Below are 21131 nucleotides of genomic sequence, written 5' to 3'. Positions count from 1 at the left end.
TTACAAGCACAATAGGATACTAATAATAACTAATAATGAAATCTAATAATTAATGAACTGGAATAAGACTTACTGAAAATTTATGAATCACTGAGTTTTGAAATTTTCCATTTAATATTTTCAGACTGTGGTTTACTGAGTGTAATTTTTTTAAAGAATTATTTATTCATTTGAAAGACAGAATTACAATCCTTTTATGATTGTTGGAAACATTTCCAGAATAAAGCAGTGGAGGGGAGATCTCTTTGTGTCTCTCCACCTTCCAAATGAAAATTAATAAAACGAACCCCTCTGTGTAGATAATACAAATGCCCATAACCAGAAATTCACATTTAACCAGAATGAATCATATGTAATTTATTGGTTTTTTTTTTTGACAGGCAGAGTGGACAGTGAGAGAGAGAGAAAGGTCTTCCTTTGCAGTTGATTCACCCTCAAATGGCCGCCGCGGCTGGCGCATCTCGCTGATCCGAAGCCAGGAGCCAGGTGCTTTTCCTGGTTTCCCATGTGGGTGCAGGGCCCAAGCACTTGTGCCATCCTCCACTGCACTCCTGGGCCACAGCAGAGAGCTGGCCTGGAAGAGGGGCAACTGGGACAGAATCCGGTGCTCCGACCGGGACTAGAACCCGGTGTGCTGGCACTGCAAGGTGGAGGATTAGCCTAGTGAGCCACAGCACCGGCAAATCATATGTAATTTATATCACTTATAATTATAAATATAATAATACACATTCTATTCTGCTCCATATCATTGGAGTATATGGCTGTCAATACCACAAGAAAACTTTAGTAATAATTCTTTCCCCAGTCCCAAAGGGACAAATATCATAGAGAACTTCCACTTTGACTATGACGCTGTCGGAATAAGATCAAAGTCGGTGAACCCTAAAGGCTTCCATAGCCTTGGCAACTCAGGACTAGAGCCTAGGGAGATTACAGACGCCATAAACAAGAGTGTTAAATTGTTAAGTCAACAACAGGAGTCACTGTGTACTTATGTCTCATGTGGGATCTGTCCTTAATGTGTTGTCCAATGTGAAGTAATGCTATAACTAGTACTGAAACAGTATTTTTACACTTTGTGTTTCTGTGTGGGTGCAAACTGATGAAATCCTTACTTGGTATATACTGAATTGATCTTCTCTATATAAAGATAATTGGAAATGGAAAAAAAAAAACCCTGGTTTTAAATTGGAAATTGCATAGAAGATTAATCAATTTTTTTTAAAAAAAATCATAGGCCGGTGCCGTGGCTCAACAGGCTAATCCTCTGCCTTGCGGCGCCAGCACACCGGGTTCTAGTCCCGGTCAGGGCACCGGATTCTGTCCTGGTTGCCCCTCTTCCAGGCCAGCTCTCTGATATGGACTGGGAGTGCAGTGGAGGATGGCCCATGTGCTTGGGCCCTGCACCCCATGGGAGACCAGGAGAAGCACCTGGCTCCTGCCTTCGGATCAGCGCGGTGTGCAGGCCACAGCGCACTGGCCGTGGCGGCCATTGGAAGGTGAACCAACGGCAAAAGGAAGGCCTTTCTCTCTGTCTCTCTCTCTCTCTCTCTCACTGTCCACTCTGCCTGTCAAAAAACAAAAAACAACAACAACAACAACAACAACAACAAAAAACAAAAAAAAAAAACCCATCATGTAGGATCTCTGTCCTTAATGTGCTGTACATTGTGATTTAATGCTATAACTAGTACTCTAACAGTGTTTTTCACTTTGTATTACTATGTGGGGGAAACTGTTGAAATCTTTACTTAATATATACTAAACTGATCTTCTGTATATAAAAAAAATTGAAAAGATAACTGAAAATGAATCACAATGAAGAATGGGATGGGAGAGGGAATGGGAGATGGGATGGTTGTGGGTGGGAGGGAGGTTATGGGGGGAAAAAACCACTGTAATCCAAAAGCTATACTTTGGAAATTTATTTTTATTAAATAAAAGTTAAAAAAAGAAGATCTCCTAGGTGAGACCTTTATCATGTTGATACAATTCCCTTCTAGTCCTGGTTCACTGAGAGCTTTCATCATGAATATATGTCTGGATTTTGCTAAATACTTTTTTCCTCCTCAAATGTTATGATCATATAATTTTTCTTCTTTATTCTCTTAATCTGATGAATTACATTGATTTTTAAATGTTTAATCAGTCTTTTTAAAAACATTTATTTAATAAATAAAAATTCCCAAAGTACAACTTTTGGATTATAATGGATTGCACAAAGATAAACTTATCTCTTTTTTTTTGACAGGCAGAGTTAGACAGTTAGAGAGAGAGAGAGACAGAGAGAAAGGTCTTCCTTTTTCCATTGGTTCACTCCCCAAGTGTTGCAGCCGGCGCACTGTGCTGATCTGAAGCCAGGAGCCAGGTGCTTCCCCTGGTCTCCCATGCAAGTGCAGGGCCCAAGGACCTGGGTCATCCTCCATTGCACTCCCGGGCCACAGCAGAGAGCTAGACTGGAAGAGGAGCAACCAGGACAGAATCTGGCGCCCCGACAGGGACTAGAACCTGGGGTGCTGGCGCCGCAGGAGGAGGATTAGCCTAGTGAGCCATGGTGCCGGCCATAAACTTATGTTTTTAAAGAAAACTATTTATTTGACAGGCAGAGGGACAAAGTGAGATAGAGGCAAAGGGGGAGGGGAGGAGAGAGCACAAGCGAGCACTCCCAGCCACTTGTTCACTCTCAAATGTCAGTAACAGCTAGGATTGGGCTGATGCCAAAACCTGAAGAGAGGAACGCCATTCAGATTTCCCACATGGGTCGCCATCATTATTGTGTCTTAGACTCTGCATTGGTAGGAAACTAGGGGCAGGAAACAGAGCCAGGAATTGAAGCCAGGTACTCCATTGTGGGATATGAGTGATTTAACTTCTAGGCAAAATGCCTACTTAATAAAATTATTTTTTAATTTCATTTTTCATAAAACTTTTGAAATAGCATTGTGTACTCCATATAAAAACACACCCTGTACACATACACACATACAAGCTATAGTATAGTAGTGTATAAGTGAAGTGTTAAGCAGATTATGATGTTTCTTTGCATGGTTTTCTCTGGGTTAGTTCTGTATGGGGTTTGCTTAGCTTCTTTAATCTGTATTGACTTATGACTTTTAACAAATTTTTGGATTTTTCAGCTAAAAGGGTTTGTACTCTTATTAGCCTTAATTTCTTTCTCCTTCTGGAACTCTGATGGTACAAAAGTTAAATATTTTGTTACTGTCCCACAGCCCCCTGAGATCCTGTGCATTGTTTTATAGCTATTTTTCTCTCTGTTGTTCGGGCACAATACATTTTATTGATCTGATTCTATCTTCTGTCATTTCCAATCTTCTAATGAACCCATACAGTGAGATTATCTATGCTACTGAATTTTTCAGTTAGGTAATGTATATAATAGGGTATTTTAAAAATTATATCCTGGATATCTTGGCTATTACAGTCCTATAACTGGAGTTTATGTCCTATTTAAGTATTTTATTTAATAGAGAGATTCCTTGTGTAAGCATCACACAAAGGTTCTGGCCTAATTTTGTAGGCTGAGGGTTCAACTTTAGAGATAGTTTGGTGCTCTTTTTCTGTTCCAGTTTTATTTAGTACACCTGGGACGACCACTGGTGTCTGCTGGTGCAGCCTCAGGAAGAGGTTTCCCTTGGCTAGGCCTTCAGCTGTCTGTGTATGGTGGGTGAAATCTCAGGATCATGGTGTGAAAGGTCTTTCCTGGCTAAGTACTTATTGTAGCAGGATTGCCCCTACCTTTAGGGGACAGAGCTGCTTCTTGCTGGCTGATTGTTGAAGCAGAATGCTTCTTGTTGTTGCACTCGCCCACTCTGTCTAGTCCTGGTGTTTGTGGCCAGGAGAGGAGAGTTTCAAGCCTCCAGAATGAGAGGCCCAGGATAGTATGATGAGGTCCCTGCTTCAGATGCCACCTGACTGTCCCAGTGTCTCTCTTTTGAGAAGGAGAAGGTCAGGGAGCAGGGAAAAGTGAGCTAAGTGGAGTGCTTTCCTGTTAGTCAAATTCCTAATGGATCTTCCTTGTAAGTGGTGGTTTTTTTTTTTTTTTTGCAGAGGCGGGGAGACTTTTTAAAAAAATTTTATTTATGTATTTTGAAAGGCAGAGTTACAGACAGAGAGAAGGAGAGACATAGAGAGAGAGGTCTTCCATCTGCTGGTTCACTTTACAGATGGGTGTAATGGCCAGAGCTTGGCTGATCTGAAGACAGTAGCCAGGAGCTTCTTCCGGGTATCCCAGGTGGTGCAGGTTCTACTGCTTTCCCAGGCTGTAGCAGAGAGCTGGATAGGAAAAGGAGCCTGGATTTGAACCAGAGCCTATATGGGATGCTGGTGCTGCAGGCAGAGGATAAGTCCACTCTGCCACAGTGCAGGCCCTTAAATTACAATTTTTTTTTAATGGATCAGGAACAAATCCACCAGCTGTCTGTTTTTGGGGTGGGGTTGGGATAAGGAAATACATGCTTGGGTTGCCTTCTTCAATTGAGTGTGCTTACAGCATTGTTGCTGTGTTCCTGCTGTCTTGGTACAGTAAGATAGTTCTATGTGTGTTTACATTGTGTGATGATGAAATTGGAGTAAATAACATATCCAACACATTTGAGTTTTTCTTTTTTCTAACATATGAGTTTAAGGTAAACATTTTTCTTTATGTATTTAGTTGCATTCCAAAAGCTTTAATATGTCTCATTTTTCTAATCAATTCAAAATATTTTCTAATTTCTACTGGAATTTTCTTTTTATCCATTAATTTGTTATCATTTTTTGATAGGCAGAGTTAGACAGTGATAGAGAGAGAGACAGAGAGAAAGGTCTTCCTTCTGTTGGTTCACCCGCCAAATGGCCGCTATGGCTGGCGCGCTGCGCTGATCTGAAGCCAGGAGACAGGTGCTTCTTCCTGGTCTCCCATGCGGGTACAGGGCCCAAAGACTTGGGCCATCCTCTACTGCCTTCCCCAGCCACAGCAGAGAGCTGGACTGGAAGAGGAGCAACAGGGACAGAATCCGGCACCACAACAGGGACTAGAACTCGGGGTGCTGGCGCTGCAGGCGGAGGATTAGCCAAGTGAGCCATGGCACTGGCCATCCATTAATTTCTTATGTGCATATTGCTTACTCTAAAACATATAAAAAGTTTCTAGATTTCCTATTATTTTTGAATTTCACTGTGGCCAAAGAATATTCTTTGAATAGGTCAATGTTTTGAAATCTTTGCAGCTTTATGTTTTTTTTTTAACTTTTATTTAATGAATATAAATTTCCAAAGTACAGCTTATGGATTACAATGGCTTCCCCCCCATAACTTCCCTCCCACCTGCAACCCTCCCCTTTCCCGCTCCCTCTCCCCTTCCATTCACATCAAGATTCATTTTCAATTCTCTTTATATACAGAATTTCAGTTTAGTATATATTAAGTAAAGATTTCAACAGCTTACCCCCACATAGCTTTATGTTTTTAAGACAGCTTCTTCTTGCTTTTGTAAATGTTCAATGTATACTTGAGAATAATATGAATTCTTTCTCAATAAATTTTATTGAAGTTAGACAAGTTTGAGAGTAACATGAATTATTTTCTTGTTGATTCAAGATTCTCTATGTGCTAACCAAATTTGTCAATTATTTTGCTCAGATTTTTATATTCTTTCTAACTTTTTGGCTATTTCTATCATATTTAGTCAGAGAAGTGTTAAAACTTCTCATGATGGTGGATTTGACTATTTCTTCTTTACTGCTGTCAGCTTATGAAGCGGTTTTATTTGGAGTTTGGAGTTTATTCTGGGTTCATCATTAGCGAGGAATTTTAGTAGGAGTGGGTGCAGGGAGCGTATTAGGTAGCTTTTAAAAATGCTCAGTTCAAGAGCTCCAGCTTCTGTTAGCAGTGACTGTTTTCTTTTATAAATGACAAAGTTTCCTTCGTTCCTCCTACATTTACTATGCTCTTTATCCCTCCCCCTGTGTGTTCCTGTCAGCCCTCCTATAGGGATCCCACTCACTGTCAGGCATTTCTTCGGGACTGAACATTTTTGGGGTGTTCAAGAGGTTTCCTGCTGTTGAACCTCTCCCTACTTCAAAAAATTCTTTGGCTACACCCATGGCCCATCTGCCACTCTGCAGTCTTGTGACTTATGATACAAATAATGTTGTTTTTTCCATCTACGTACACAATATTGAAGTTTGTAGGTTTTCAATGTCTTGGTTTCACTGAAGATTTAGGTTTTCGAGAGAGATGTGTTAATCTCTGTGGGTCTGAGGCAGCTCAGAAGAGGTGAGGGAATCCCCTCAAGGCTACATCTACATTATTGTTAAGCTCTAGAATCACACACTGGGCACAACTCTTGCTTGTGTTTGTATGGGTTAAATTTCTGATTCCAGCCGGTGCTGCCACTCAATAGGCCACAGTGAAATTCAAAAATAATAGGAAATCTAGAAACTCTTTATATGTTTTAGAGTAAGCAATATGTACATAAGAAATTAATGGATGGCCAGTGCCATGGCTCACTTGGCTAATCCTCTGCCTGCGGAGCCAGCACCCCGGATTCTAGTCCCTGTTGTGGTGCCAGATTCTGTCCCTGTTGCTCCTCTTCCAGTCCAGCTCTCTGCTGTGGCTGGGGAAGGCAGTGGAGGATGGCCCAAGTCTTTGGGCCCTGCACCCGCATGGGAGACCAGGAGGAAGCTCCTGGCTCCTGGCTTCGGATCAGCGAGGTGCGCCGGCTGCAGTGTGCTGGCTGCAGCGGCCATTGGAGGGTGAACCAATGGAAAAGGAAGACCTTTCTCTCTCTCTCTCTCACTGTCCACTCTGCCTATCAAAAAAAAATTCTGATTCCTAATTACAGTGCCATACATGAGGTCAGCTCCTTCAGTTCCTACTTTTGTTAGGTACCTTTTATCTAAGTGTAGTTTATTAATAACATCCTGGCATTATTAATCTAATGCTATCTTATGGATTCAGAATTTATCAGGGATATATAGTATCTCTTTGTTTTGTTGTGAGTAAATTTTGCTTCACTATTAGGCATTTTCACATTGTAGTTTACTCTTGTGTTTCTCCAAAGGTTAAACTTGTCTCCCTTAACTCCCACAGTACCAAATGAAAAAATAACTGATTGTTACTGTTATCTTTGCTCCCCAAAGTGATGGAGAATGTCACGATGGTGAATGAGTTTCTTTTACTTGGCCTGACCAGTGTTCGGGAGCTGCAACCTGTCTTCTTTGTGACTTTCTTAGTTATTTACCTAATAAACCTGATTGGAAATGGAGCTATATTAGCGATTGTTATTTTGGAACCAAAACTGCACTGCCCTATGTATTTTTTTCTGGGAAATCTTTCTTGCCTGGATATTTGCTATTCTTCCGTGACACTTCCCAAGGTACTCATAAACCTCCTCTCTACTCACAGGGGCATATCTTTCCTAGGCTGTATCACGCAGCTACACTTTTTCCACTTTCTAGGAAGCACAGAGGCCCTTTTGCTGGCTGTGATGGCCTTTGACCGATTTGTGGCCATTTGCAACCCACTTCGCTACACTGTCACCATGAACCCCCAGCTGTGTATTATGCTGGCAGCCATGGCCTGGATTGCCAGCTTTTTTAATGCTCTGATGCATTCCATCATGACTGCACGCCTGAGTTTTTGCCACTCTCAGAAACTCAATCACTTCTTCTGCGATGTGAAGCCTCTCCTGGAACTGGCCTGTAGTAACACATTACTCAACCAATGGCTGCTCTCTGTGGTCACAGGCAGCATCTCTATGGGTGCTTTCTGCCTTACCCTCCTCTCCTATTTCTATATTCTTGGCTTCCTTTTATTCAAGAACCCGTCCTGCAGAATACTTCATAAGGCACTGTCTACTTGTGCCTCCCATTTTATCGTTGTGTGTCTTTTCTATGGACCTGTGGGCCTCACATACATTCGTCCTGCCTCAGCCACCTCCATGAATCAGGATCGGATAGTGGCCATCATCTACAGTGCAGTCACCCCAGTGCTGAATCCACTGATATACACTCTTAGGAATAAAGAAGTGATGCTGGCCCTGAAGAAAACCTTTGGGAGCAAGTTGTTTAAAGACTGCCAGATATACCACTAGGACTAAGAAGACTCATACGTGATTTCCATTAGGACTCACATCACTTCACAGTCATAAGTGATTAGTTTACCTAATTTCAAGTTTCCTTTCAGAAATTTTGAGTGAATCTTACATCAGGCAATAAAGTAGGTTCAAGAAACATGGGAATGAGGAAAAGAAATTCCACAATAGTATAAACCTAAAGTTTTGTGCAATAGGGACACCCAATACACAAATTTACAGGGGAACTTAAATGCTATGGAGGAATAAAAGAAGGTATGAAGAACAGAGGGGGAGAGAGTAGGTACTTGGTTTACAATAGTTCGTCTGATCTTTGCCTTGGGTTCCTGGCATGGAGCTGATAAGAACCTAAGAATCTCCCCAGTCATATAAGAGACATGTCTTTGTTATACATGCTTCTGGACTATACCTGAGTTTATATTCTTGATATGACCCCCAGAACAGCTTCAGGATGGACATTGGTTATGCCAGAGAGACCAACCATGGGTTTGGGGATAAGCATTCTGAGTCTTGTTGATATTAGCCTTACCTTCAGGAGGGGAGGGAGGATAGAGACAGAGTTCAGTTACATGGCCAATACTCAATTGTGTCTATGTGATGAACCTTAACTGCCATCTATTACTAAAGCTCAGAACTCCCCATCAACTTGTACAAATATTGTGTGTCAATTAATAAGAAACTGAAGTGAGTTTCCTTTGTTGGCAATACATTCCATATTTTTGCATATCAGGGTGCTGGGAAGGCAATATACCTTAAGGACAAAGAAACTTTGCATTTGGGACCCTGGCAAAGCTTGCCCCATGTGTTGCTCTAGTTGGTATCATTTACTTTGATAAAACTTCAGTCGGCTCTAGTTGGTATCATTTACTTTGATAAAACTCTATTATGTAGGGAAATTTCCTGAGTTCTGTGAGTCATTCTATCAAATCTGAGGGTATGGTGGGAGCCTCCAAAGTTGTAGCCAGGTGGTCAGGAGTTAGTGTGATCAATTCTAGCTTATAAAGAGACATATAATATCTGGAGCAGGGGCACACTTGTGGAGAACCTGTAAAGTTTGTTCCAATTCCAGGTAGTGGATGATAAAAGTCATTATACTCTGCATTTAGTCTTTCATATATACCCCCCTCCACATGCTAAAATTATATAAATTGTTCTACAATTCATGAGCTTAAGTGATTCTGATAACATGAAGATACTTCAAAAACTTTTTGGAAAATAAAATTAAAGGATAAGTTTATTTTGAGACAAAATATTTTGAAATTAAATAACAAAGATTCTTTAGAAAGTTCATAGAAAAAATTCACATTATGAAAAAACTATACACGAATTTCACAATTTCCTGAGCTAATGGGGAGAAATATTGTATTTTTTGGAGATGTAATTGTTAGGGCATCTGTGAGAGCCAAAATTGATTAAATTACTATGAAAGGCAGCAGGCTTGGAATGACAGACAAAGGATCATGACCTATATGTGTCTACAATGCTGGCAAATGGATCATGGGGAAAGTTCTACGTAAATCAATAATAATATCGATTGCTTGATATGTGTTGGAAGTGATGAGCAGAAGGCTGACATCAGCTACCTCAACAGATCATTCTTCAATTCAGTTCAGTTTCCACCTCTGAGCCAGTTCCCAAAGCACATCAATTCAGGAAGTGCAGAATTCTCAAAGAAGCACTTGTAATTTTACTGAAAGTGTATATAGTAAAATTTTTCTTAGTTTTTACCCAAAAGGGACATATGGCCTTTTATCCAAACAACTATATATTTTGGAAAGGGAAATGTCCAGATGTTTTGAGAGCTACTATGGCAAGAGATAACTGAAAATGTTATCTGCTATCAGGGGCTTGTTAGATGTAGGGCAGGTGCTGCCATTTGACTACCACTGGATAAAAAGATCATTGTCTAAATTAATTTTGGATCTAAGAAAGATTCAAAATACTTTGTATTAACTGATGAGGTCTTCACTAATTATATACTGAATCGATCTTCTGTATATAAAGAGAATTGGAAATGAAAAAAAAAACAACCTGGTGTTAAATTGGAAATGGCATAGAAAATTAATTAATTTTTTAAAAAAACTATTATGTAGGATCTCTGTCTTTAATGTGCTGTACATTGTTATTTAATGCTATAGTTGGTACTCCAATGGGAGTTTTTTCACTTTATGTTGCTATATGGTCAAACTGTTGAAATCTTTACCTAATATATACTAAACTGATCTTCTGTATATAAAGAGAATTGAAAATGAATCTTTATGTGAATGGAAGGGGAAAGGGAGTGGGAAAGGGGAGGGTTGCGGGTGGGAGGGAAGTTATGGGAGGGGGGAAGCCATTGTAACCGATAAGCTGTACTTTGGAAATTTATATTCATTAAATAAAAGTTTAAAAACAAAACAAAACAAAAAAAAACCAAAATACTTTGTATTCACTTGAAATGAATATTCACAGCATTGCCTCAGGGCTATAACAATACAGCTCTCTGTCACAAATTTATTTAAAGGCATCACATGAAAATTATGCAGAAAAATTTCTGGTCCACTATATTAATTGTATCATGGTAATTAAACCTCTTGAGCAGAAGGGGTGGATGCTCTGAAAAGAATCCTGTGCTCTAGGGGCTGGTGCTGTGGTACAGTGAGTAAAGCTGCTGCCTGTGACACTGGCATACTCTACAGGAGCTGGTTGTGTGCCAGCTGCTCCTATTTGGATCTAGTTTCCTGCTAATGGTCTGGGAAAAGCAATGTAAGCTGGCTCAAGTGTTTGTGCCCCTGCCATCCAAGTGGTAGACCTGGATGAAGCTCTTGGGTTGTGGCTTTGACCCAACCCAGCGCTGACCATTGTAGCCATCTGGGCGCATGAACCAGTGGGTGGAAGATCTCTCTATCTTTCCCTCTCTCTATAACTCTGACTTTCAAAATAAGTAAGTAAATCTTAAAATATGTGTACTCCAGAGACAGGGAGATAATCTTCCAAAGATTCGTAGACTTTCTAGCTGATAAATTTTTAAGATGTCCTGTGGTTTGGAGAATGTTGTACATTCCCTTCAGTGAAAAATGCAAATTATTGATTATTGCATTTCTGTAACTAAGATTCACTCTTCTTGGTAGGACTATTTGGGTTTTGGAGGCAGCACTGGTTGTATTTGGGATGATTCTGAGGCCTATTAATTGGATCCTTGTAGGACAAGCAATGTTAAGTAGATTCCAGAATGAGAGAGTTTCAGGAGGTCCAGTTTCTGGGACCAGAAGGGAATAGTTAAAGACATTGGTTTAGGCAATGATTTTTTTTTGGATAAGGCCTTGAAAGCACAGTCAGCGAAGGCAAAAACAGACAGATAGGATTACCACAAACTCAAAAGCTCCTAGATGGGAATGATGACAATTGATAGGTTGAAGAGACATCCAACAGTATGAGAGAAAATCTTTTCAACCCACTTCTTTAAAAAAAGATTAATATTCAGAATATATCAGGAACTGAAAAAAAAACAAATCCTTAGTCACAGCAACAAAACAAGTAATTCATTAATAAATGGGCAAAGGACTTGAATAGGTAGTTTTCAAAAGAACAAATACCAATGTCCAACAAATAAATGAAAAACTGTTCAATATCACTAGCTAACTAGCCATCAGGGAAATGCAAATTGAAACCACTGTGAGATAGCTCTTAATCTCTGTTTGAATGACTATGATAAAAAAGACAAAAATTAACAAATGCTGGTGAAGCTATGGAGGAAGAACTCATATACTCTGTTGCTGGGCATGTAACTTAGTACAGCCAGTGTGGAAAACAACATGGGGATTCCTTAAAACACAAGAAATAGAGCTTTCATATGATCCAGAAAACCCAGTACTGGGTATTTATACAAAAGATATAAAATGATTGTATCAAATAGTACCTAATCCACCATGCTTGCCGCAGCACTGTTAACAATAGCCAAGATATGGAATCAACCAAAGTGTCCACTATTAGATGAATGGATAAAATGTGGTGTATATATGAAATGGAAAGTCTTTCTGGCCACAAAACAATGAGTCCCCTGTCACTTTCAGCAGAATGACTAGAACTGGAAGATATCACATTAAGTGAAATAGGCCAGACACAGAAAGACAAATACTGCATGTTCTATCATATATGGAAGAAAAAATATAAACTACTCAGTTTGATCACAGAATGTTGATAAATAGAGGCTAGGAGAGGTATGGAGCATGACAGAATTTGGCAAATGGGTACTAAATCAGAATGGAAGAACAAGGTGCTAGTGTTATCCCATACAGTTAGAACATTATAGTTTACAATGACCTCATTTATTTCATGATAAAATAGAAGAAGCTCCAAGCCTGTAATCATGAATATTGTTAAAGAAAGGGAAATGTTGGTTACCTTGATTTGATGAGTACACATTACATATATGTATTGATATTTCATAATGTAGCCAATAAATATGTGCAATTATTTTTAATAAAACATTTAAAAGTAAATAAACAAGAGTAACCAATGAGCTCATTTATTTCTAGTAGGGCTATAAGTTGCAATAATATTTGAGAAAAGTGGGCTACGTAGGTATGCTTAATTCAGGATTCCTATATTTGTAAATCCACTATATAAAAATTATAGGATATAAAAATTTATTCTTGTATTATTTGTAGAAACAAAAACCTGGAAGTAGCAGAATGTATTTCAATATGGAGATGTTTAAATGCATTTTAATACATCCAAATTTAGTTATTAATGAAAATAATATATTCTATGTATATTAATCTAGAATTGATACATAGTGTATTTTTTATCTTTATTTATTTATATATTTATTTTTCCTCCAAAGATACTTTTTATTTTATTTTTAAAAATTTTTTAAGATTTATTTATTTATTTGAAAGTCAGAACTACACAGAGAGAAGGAGAGGCAGAGAGAGAGAGAGAGAGGTCTTCCATCCACTGGTCACTGGTTCACTCCCCGAATGGCTGCAACAGCCGGAGCTGCACCAATCTGAAGCCCAGGTGCCAGGAGCTTCTTCCTGGTCTCCCACATGGATGCAGGGACCCAAGGCCTTGGGCCATCTTCTACTGCTTTCCCAGGCCATAGCAGAGAGTTGGATCAGAAGTGCAGCAGCCGTGTCTTGAACCAGCTCCCATGTGGGATGCCGGCACTGCAGGCAGCTTCTTTGCTTGCTACACCACAGCGCCAGACCCAAAGATACTTTTTATTTAAGGAACAGACTTCATGCATTTTGTAAGTACAACTTTAGAAATACAGTGATTTTTCCCACCATACCAGCCCTCCCATTCACTCTCCCACCCCTCCTCCTCCTCTCTCTCCCATTCCCAGTCCCATTCTCCGCTAAGCTCCATTTTCAGTTAACTTTATATACAGAAGACCAACTTATACTAAGTAAAGAGTTCAACAATTTGCATGAAAAAAAGCAAAAAAAAAAATCAAGAAGCAAAACAAAACAGAAAAATACTGTTTCTCAACAGTTGAGACAAAGGCTGTTCAAAGACATTGTACTTGAAATTAATTTCACTTCTTTTTTTGTGAGCTTTAGACATAATTATAATACAATGTTTTGAGGACAGATCCTACATGGGAAGTTAGTACACAGTGGCTCCTGTTGTTAATTTAACAGTTAACACTCCTATGTATGACGTCAGTGATTACACGAGGTTCTTGGCATAAGCTGCCTAGGCTATGGAAGCCTTTTGAATCCACAAACTCTGTCAATATTCAGACAAAGCCATGAGCAAAGTGGACATTCTCTCCTCCCTTCAGAGAAAATAACCTCCTTCTTTGAAGACCACTTCTTTCAATTGTGGTCTCAACCACCGAGGTCTTTCATGTATGACTTTTTTTTTGCCCCAGTGTCTTTGCTTTCCATGCCTGAAATACTATCATGGGCTTTTCAGCCAGACCAGGAAGTCTTAAGGGCTGATTCTGAGGTCAGAGTGCTATGTAAATTGATTGTTATTCCACAAGTCTGCTAGGTGGACTGCTTCCCATGTTGGAGCCTTCATTCTTTTTGATTCTATCTATTATTATTACCAGACCCTTAATCCTATCCATATGATCACTTTAACATTTAAGATGGTATTTTTACCCCCAGGAGATTTGGGGTCTCATGGCAAGTTTTTATAATCCCACTGTGCCCACCCTTCCACTCATACTCCCAAACCCTCTTCTTCCTCCCTCTCTTATTCCTGCTTTTATTTTTTACAGAGATCTATTTTCAATTGACTTTATACACATATGTCTAACTCTATATTAAGTAAAGAGTTCCACGAATAGTTGAACTTGTTCCTCAACAGTCAAGGCAAAGGCTGTTCAAGTCATTTCTTCTCAAAGTGTCAATTTCACTTCTATGGATTGCCTTTTAGGTGCTCTATTAGTTATCACAGATCAGGGAGAACATGAGTTATTTTTCCCTTTGGGATTGGTTTATTTCACTAAATATGATGTTTTGCAGATTCATCCTTCTTGTTGTAAATGACTGGATTTTTTTTACTACTGTGTAGTATTCCATAGTGTACATATCCCAAAATTTCTTTTTCCAGTCTTCAGTTGACAGGCATTTGGGTTGATTCCATGGCTGAGCTATTGTGAATTGAGCTACAATAAACTGGGAGTGCAGATAACTCTTTCATATGCTGAATTAAAAAAAAAACTATTTTATTTATTTGAGAGACAGAGGTACAGAGAGGCAGAGGCAGAGAGGGAGAGAGAGAAAGAGATCTTCCATCCACTGGTTCACTCCCCAAATGACCAAAATGGCCAGAGCTGAGCTGATCCCAAGCCAGGAGCCAGGAGCTTCTTCAGGGTCTCCCACACAGGTACAGGGGCCCAAGGGCTTGGGCCATCTACTGTTTTCCCAGGCCATACCAGAGAGCTGGATAGGAGGTGGAGCAGCCAGGAGTCGAACTGGCAACCATATGGGATGCTGGCACTGCAGGCGGCAGCTTTACCCACTATGCCACAGTGCCAGCCCCTATATGCTGATTTAATTTCCTTTGGGTGGATTCCAAGAAGTGGAATAGCTGGGTCATATGGTAGGTATATATTTAGACCTCTGAGGTATCTCCACACTGTCTTCCATTGTGGCTTTACCAGTTTACATTCCCACCAACAGTATCTTTTCCCCCACATCCTTGCCAGCATTTGTTGATTGCTGATTTCTGTATGAAAGCCATTCTAACTGGGGTGAGGTGAAATCTCATTGTGGTTTTAATTTGCATTTCCCTGACAGCTATTGATTCTGAGCATTTTTTTAATCTTTTATTTAATGAATATAAAATTCAAAGTACAGCTTATGGATTATAATGGCTTCCCTCCCCCTCCATAACTTCCGTCCCACCTGCAAACCTCCCCTTTCCCACTCCCTCTCCCCTCTCATTCACATCAAGATTCATTTTCAATTCTCTTTATATACAGAAGATCAGTTTAGTATATATAAAGTAAAGATTTCAACAGTTTGCCCTCACATAGCAACACAAAGTGAAAAATACTGTTGGAGTACAGGTTATAGCATTAAATAACAGTGTACAGCACATTAATGAGAGAGATCCTACATGATATGTTTTTAACTTTTATTTAATTAATATAAATTTCCAAATAAAGCTTATGGATTACAATGGCTTACCCCCAATAAATTCCCTCCCACCCGCAACCCTCCCCTTTCCCGCTCCCTCTCCCCTTCCATTCACATCAAGATTCATTTTCAATTCTCTTTATACACAGATCAGTTCAATATATATTAAGCAAAGATTTCAACAGTTTGCCCCACATAGCAACACAAAGTGAAAAATACTGTTAGAGTACTAGTTATAGCATTAAATAACAGTGTACAGCACATTAAAGAAAGAAATCCTACATGATATTTTTTTAAAAAATTAATTAATTTTCTATGCAATTTCCAATTTAACACTAGGTTTTTTTTTTCATTTTCAATTATCTTTATATACAGAAGATCGCTTCAGTATATACTAAGTAAAGATTTCATCAGTTTGCACCCACACAGAAACACAAAGCGAAAAATACTGTTTGAGTACTAGTTATAGCATCACTGCACATTAGACAACACATTAAGGACAGATCCCACATGAGATGTAAGTACACAGTGACTCCTGTTGTTGACTTAACAATTTGACACTCCTGTTCATGGCGTCAGTAATCTCCCTAGGCTCTAGTCATGAGTTGCCAAGGCTATGGAAGCCTTTAGAGTTCGCTGACTTTGATCTTATTCCGATAGGGTCATAGTCAAAGTGGAAGTTCTCTCCTCCCTTCAGAGAAAGGTACCTCCTTCTTTGATGGCCCTGTTCTTTCCACTGGGATCTCACACGCAGAGATCTTTCATTTAGGTCATTTTTTTTTTCCAGAGTGTCTTGGCTTTCCATGCCTGAAATACTCTCATGGGCTCTTTAGCCGAATCTGAATGCCTTAAGGGCTGATTCTGATGCCAGAGTGCTATTTAGGAGATCTGCCATTCTATGAGTCTGCTGTGTCTCCCGCTTCCCATGTTGGATCCTTCTCTCCCTTTTTGGTTTTATCAGTATTAGCAGTCACTTGTCTTGTTTGTGTGATCCCTTTGACTCTTAGACCTATCAGAGCCATCAACTGTGAACTGAAATTGATCACTTGGACTAGTGAGATGGCATTGGTACATGCCACCTTGATGGGATTGTATTGGAATCCCCTGGCACATTTCTAACTCACCATTTGGGGCAAGTCCGATTGAGCATATCCCAAATTTACATCTCCTCCCTCTCTTTTTCCACTCTTAAATTTAACAGAGATCACTTTTCAGTTAAAATTTAAACACCTAAGAATAATTGTGTGTTAATTAAAGAGTTCAACCACTAGTACTAGAACAACAACTACAACAAATACTAAAAAGGATAAAGTATTATATTGTACATCAACAGTTAGGACAAGAGCTGATCAGTTCATTGTTTCTTATAGTGTCCATTTCACTTCAACAAGTTTCTCCTTTGGTACTCAGTTAGTTGTTACCGATCAGGGAAAACAAATGATATTTGTCCCTTTGGGACTGGCTTAATTCACTCAACATGATGTTTTCCAGATTCCTCCATCTTGTTGCAAATGACCGGGTTTCATTGTTTTTGACTGCTGTATAGTATTCTATGGAGTACATGTCCCATCATTTCTTTATTCAGTCTACCGTTGAAGGGCATTTGGATTGGTTCCAGGTCTTAGCTATTTTGAATTGAGCTGCAATAAACATTAATGTGCAGATGGCTTTTTTGTTTGCCAAATTAATTTCCTTCAGGTAAATTCCAAGGAGTGGGATGGCTAGGTTGTATGGTAGGGTTATATTCAGGTTTCTGAGGACTCTCCAGACTGACTTCCATAGTGGCTTAACCAGTTTGCATTCCCACCAACAGTGGGTTAGTGTCCCTTTTTCCCAACATCCTCTCCAGCATCTGTTGTTGGTAGATTTCTGAATGTGAACCATTCTCACCGGGGTGAGGTGAAACCTCATTGTGGTTTTGATTTGCATTTCTCTGATGGCTAGTGATCTTCAACATTTTTTCATGTGTCTGTTGACCATTTGGATTTCCTCTTTTGAAAGATGTCTATTGAGGTCCTTGGCCCATCTCTTAAGTGGGTTGTTTGTTCTGTTGTTGTGGAGTTTCTTGATCTCTTTGTGGATTCTGGTTATCAATCCTTTATCTGTAGTATAGTTTGCAAATATTTTTCCCATTCTGTCGGTTGCCTCTTCACTTTCTTGACTGTTTCTTTTGCCTTAAAGAAACTTCTCAATTTGATGCAATCCCAAATGTTAATTTTGGTCTTGACTGCCTGTGCTCCTGGGGTCTTTTCCAAGAAGTCTTTGCCTGTACCTATATCTTGCAGGGTTTCTCCAATGCTCTCTAATAATTTGATGGTTTCGGGTCGTAGATTTAAGTCTTTAATCCATGTTGAGTGAATTTTTGTGTAAGGTGAAAGGTAGGGGTCTTGCTTTATGCTTCTGCACGTTTAAATCCAGTTTTTCCAGCACCATTTATTGAATAGACTGTCCTTATTCCAGGGATTAATTTTGGATCTTTGATGAAATATAAGTTGGCTATAGATGTTTGGATTGATTTCTGGTGTTTCTATTCTGTTCCATTGGTCTATGCATCTGTTTCTGTACCAGTACCATGCTGTTTTGATAACAACTGCCCTGTAGCATGCCCTGAAATCTGGTATTGTGATGCCTCTGGCTTTGTTTTTGTTGTACAAGATTGCTTTGGCTATTCGAGGTCTTCTGTGTCTCCACATGAATTTCAGCATAATTTTTTTCCAGATTTGAGAAGAATGTCTTTGGTATCTTGGTTGGTATTGCATTGAATGTATAAATTGCTTTTGGGAGAATAGACATTTTGATGATATTGATTCTTCCAATCCATGAGCATTGAAGATTTCTCCATTTTTTGGTATCCTCTTCTATTTCTTTCTTTAAGGTTTTGTATTTCATCGTAGAGATCTTTAACGTCCTTGGTTAAGTTTATTCCAAGGTATTTGACTGTTTTTGTAGCTATTGTGAATGGGATTGATCTTTGAAGTTCTTCCTCAGCCTTGGCATTAGTTTTATCACTAATGGTTTGGGCTGCTGTAATCTGGTCTCACCTCACCCTCCAACGCTTGTCCACAAGCTCTCGGCTACTGGCGTACTGAGTTGTGGGTGTCCATGCTCTCCACACAGGTTCAGTGTGTCTCTCCAATTTGTGTGGAATTTTCTCTGCCATTTTCTTCCTAATTCTTCCTTGAAACTGCACTCTCCCCACTTTTTAAAACCATCTTTTCCTAGATTAGAGTCATAAGCTCCGTCCCTACTCTGCCATCTTAAATCCAGTCAGTTCCATTGTGTATTTAACCCTAGTAAGAATAATTTGAATAATGATTTGTGTAAGAAGATTCCCTATGTGCATAAAAATAACAAAGAAACTCTACATTGTAGCTTTTACTTATTTGCATTATAAAGGTGTGGGATAATGTATATAGAAATGTTATCAGGTGCAAGTGGAGAGAGGTTGGTGAGTATTTAAATTTTTTAAATTAAAAATTTGCTGCATTGCTTAAGTAGCGTATATGAGTATGCATAATGTTTTATTATCTCAAGATAATTGCTCCGTTTATAATGTTTTCCCAAGGCATACTTCATTTTTTTCAATCAGTATGGATACAGAGTCTAAAGTTGTATGACCACTGTTACAGCTATACTTGCAGATGCTGCTGAAGGTTCTCATTGGAGCTGATCTTTCCACATGGAATTCATGCACAGAGGCAACAGACATTCATCCCACCCCATGGAAGGACTGCTTGAAAATGGAAGAATTAATACATTAAAATGTTCATATTACCCGAAACAATTTACAGATTCAGTGTGTTTCGAAAGGAAACATCAAAGGTATTCTTCTCAGATCTAGTAAAAACAATGCTAAGATTCATATGGAAACATAAGAGATCCGGAATGGCTAAACTAATCTTAAACAACAAAAACAAAGTTGGAGGCGGAGCCAAGATGGCGGATAGTGAGGACGTGTGCCTTAGTTTGGGAAAATAAACTTTCATAAAAGTGGAATTACTGTAGCCTCAGGAAAAGACTCAAGAAAAAAACTGCAGAGGAAACGCTTCCGGATCTCGTGGATGAGACACAGAGGACTTACAGGGAACCCACCGCGTGGAAAACCAACCGAGAGGAGCTGAGTGGCAGCGGCGAGAGAGGAGCCAGAGCCTCAGAATCTCGCCAGCGCGGGAACGGAGGAGGAGGGTAAGACAAAGACCTGAGAAGTCCAAGACATTGGGGGGAGGGGGAACAGAGGCCTCTCCCTTCACTCACCAAGCAAAACAAAGAACACTGCGAATTTACATATGTAAAGCTCAGCCAAACTCAGTATCTTTAGCGAAACTGGAGAACACATTGAGGGCTGCATAATCTCTGTGGATGGTCCCAGGGGTAGATCAAACGAATACTCACAAAGGCCAGATTTCAACTACACTCAACCCCACTCCCAACTGAGTCAAAAAAAAAAAAAAAAAGAGAGAGAGAGAGAGCGAGCCAGCAAGGAGCAAGTGAGTGAGAAATCTGGGAGAGTTGCTCTTTACACAGCCTTAAACCTGAAGAAACAAGCATAGCTCTCTGGCCACACCCATCACAGCCCCTAAGGCTCCAACAAAGCAGACAGCTCACTTAGAGGCATAGTATAACGAGAGAAAAAAACAAAAACAAAAACACCACAAATTATCTCTAACATGCCAAGCAAGAAACATAGAAGCGGAGGTACCAAGGACAGGGAAGGCACTATGACGCCCCCAAGTGAACAAGACACGCCAATGCAAGATTATGAAGATTATGAGATAGAAGAAATGAAAGATACAGATTTCAAAAAATTTATGATAAGAACATTAAGAAGTTCTCAAAAACAAATTCTTGAACTACAGAAATCCTTAATGGACAAGATAGAAAATCTCTCCCGTGAAAATGAAATATTAAGGAGGAATCAAAATGAAATGAAAAGACTAATGGAGCAGGAATTCGCGATACTGACAAAAAACCACAATGAAATGAAGAACACAATAGATCAAATGGCAAACACATTAGAGAGCCTTAAAAACAGAATGGGTGAAGCAGAAGAGAGAATATCGGAATTAGAAGACAGAGAACAGGAAAGGAAACAGTCAAATCAAAGAAAAGAAGAAGAAATCAGAAATCTAAAAAATACTGTCAGGAACCTACAGGATACTATTAAAAAACCTAACATTCGGGTTCTAGGAGTTCCTGAAGGCATGGAGAGGGAGAAAGGATTAGAAGGCCTTTTTAGTGAGATACTAGCAGAAAATTTCCCAAGTTTGGAGAAGGACAGAGACATCCTAGTACAGGAAGCTCAGAGAACCCCTAATAAACATGATCAAAAGAGATCCTCACCACGACACGTCGTAATCAAACTCACCACAGTGAAACACAAAGAAAAGATCCTAAAATGTGCAAGAGAGAAACGCCAGATTACTCTCAGAGGATCTCCAATTAGACTTACAGCT

The 21131-nt window shown here is 39.5% G+C and overlaps 1 protein-coding gene across 1 annotated transcript; it reads left to right on the top strand.

Moving 5' to 3' along the window:
* The first annotated feature begins 7147 nt into the window (after positions 1-7147).
* LOC133756795 (olfactory receptor 12D3) lies at positions 7148-8098 on the top strand. Its single transcript, XM_062187386.1, has one exon. The coding sequence runs from the start codon at positions 7148-7150 to the stop codon at positions 8096-8098; it is 951 nt and encodes a 316-aa protein (XP_062043370.1).
* Positions 8099-21131: the final 13033 nt, after the last annotated feature.

This window comes from Lepus europaeus, chromosome 3, assembly GCF_033115175.1.
Source record: "Lepus europaeus isolate LE1 chromosome 3, mLepTim1.pri, whole genome shotgun sequence".
In the NCBI taxonomy this organism is placed as follows: domain Eukaryota; kingdom Metazoa; phylum Chordata; class Mammalia; order Lagomorpha; family Leporidae; genus Lepus; species Lepus europaeus.
This window is presented reverse-complemented; position numbering and strand designations above follow the sequence as displayed.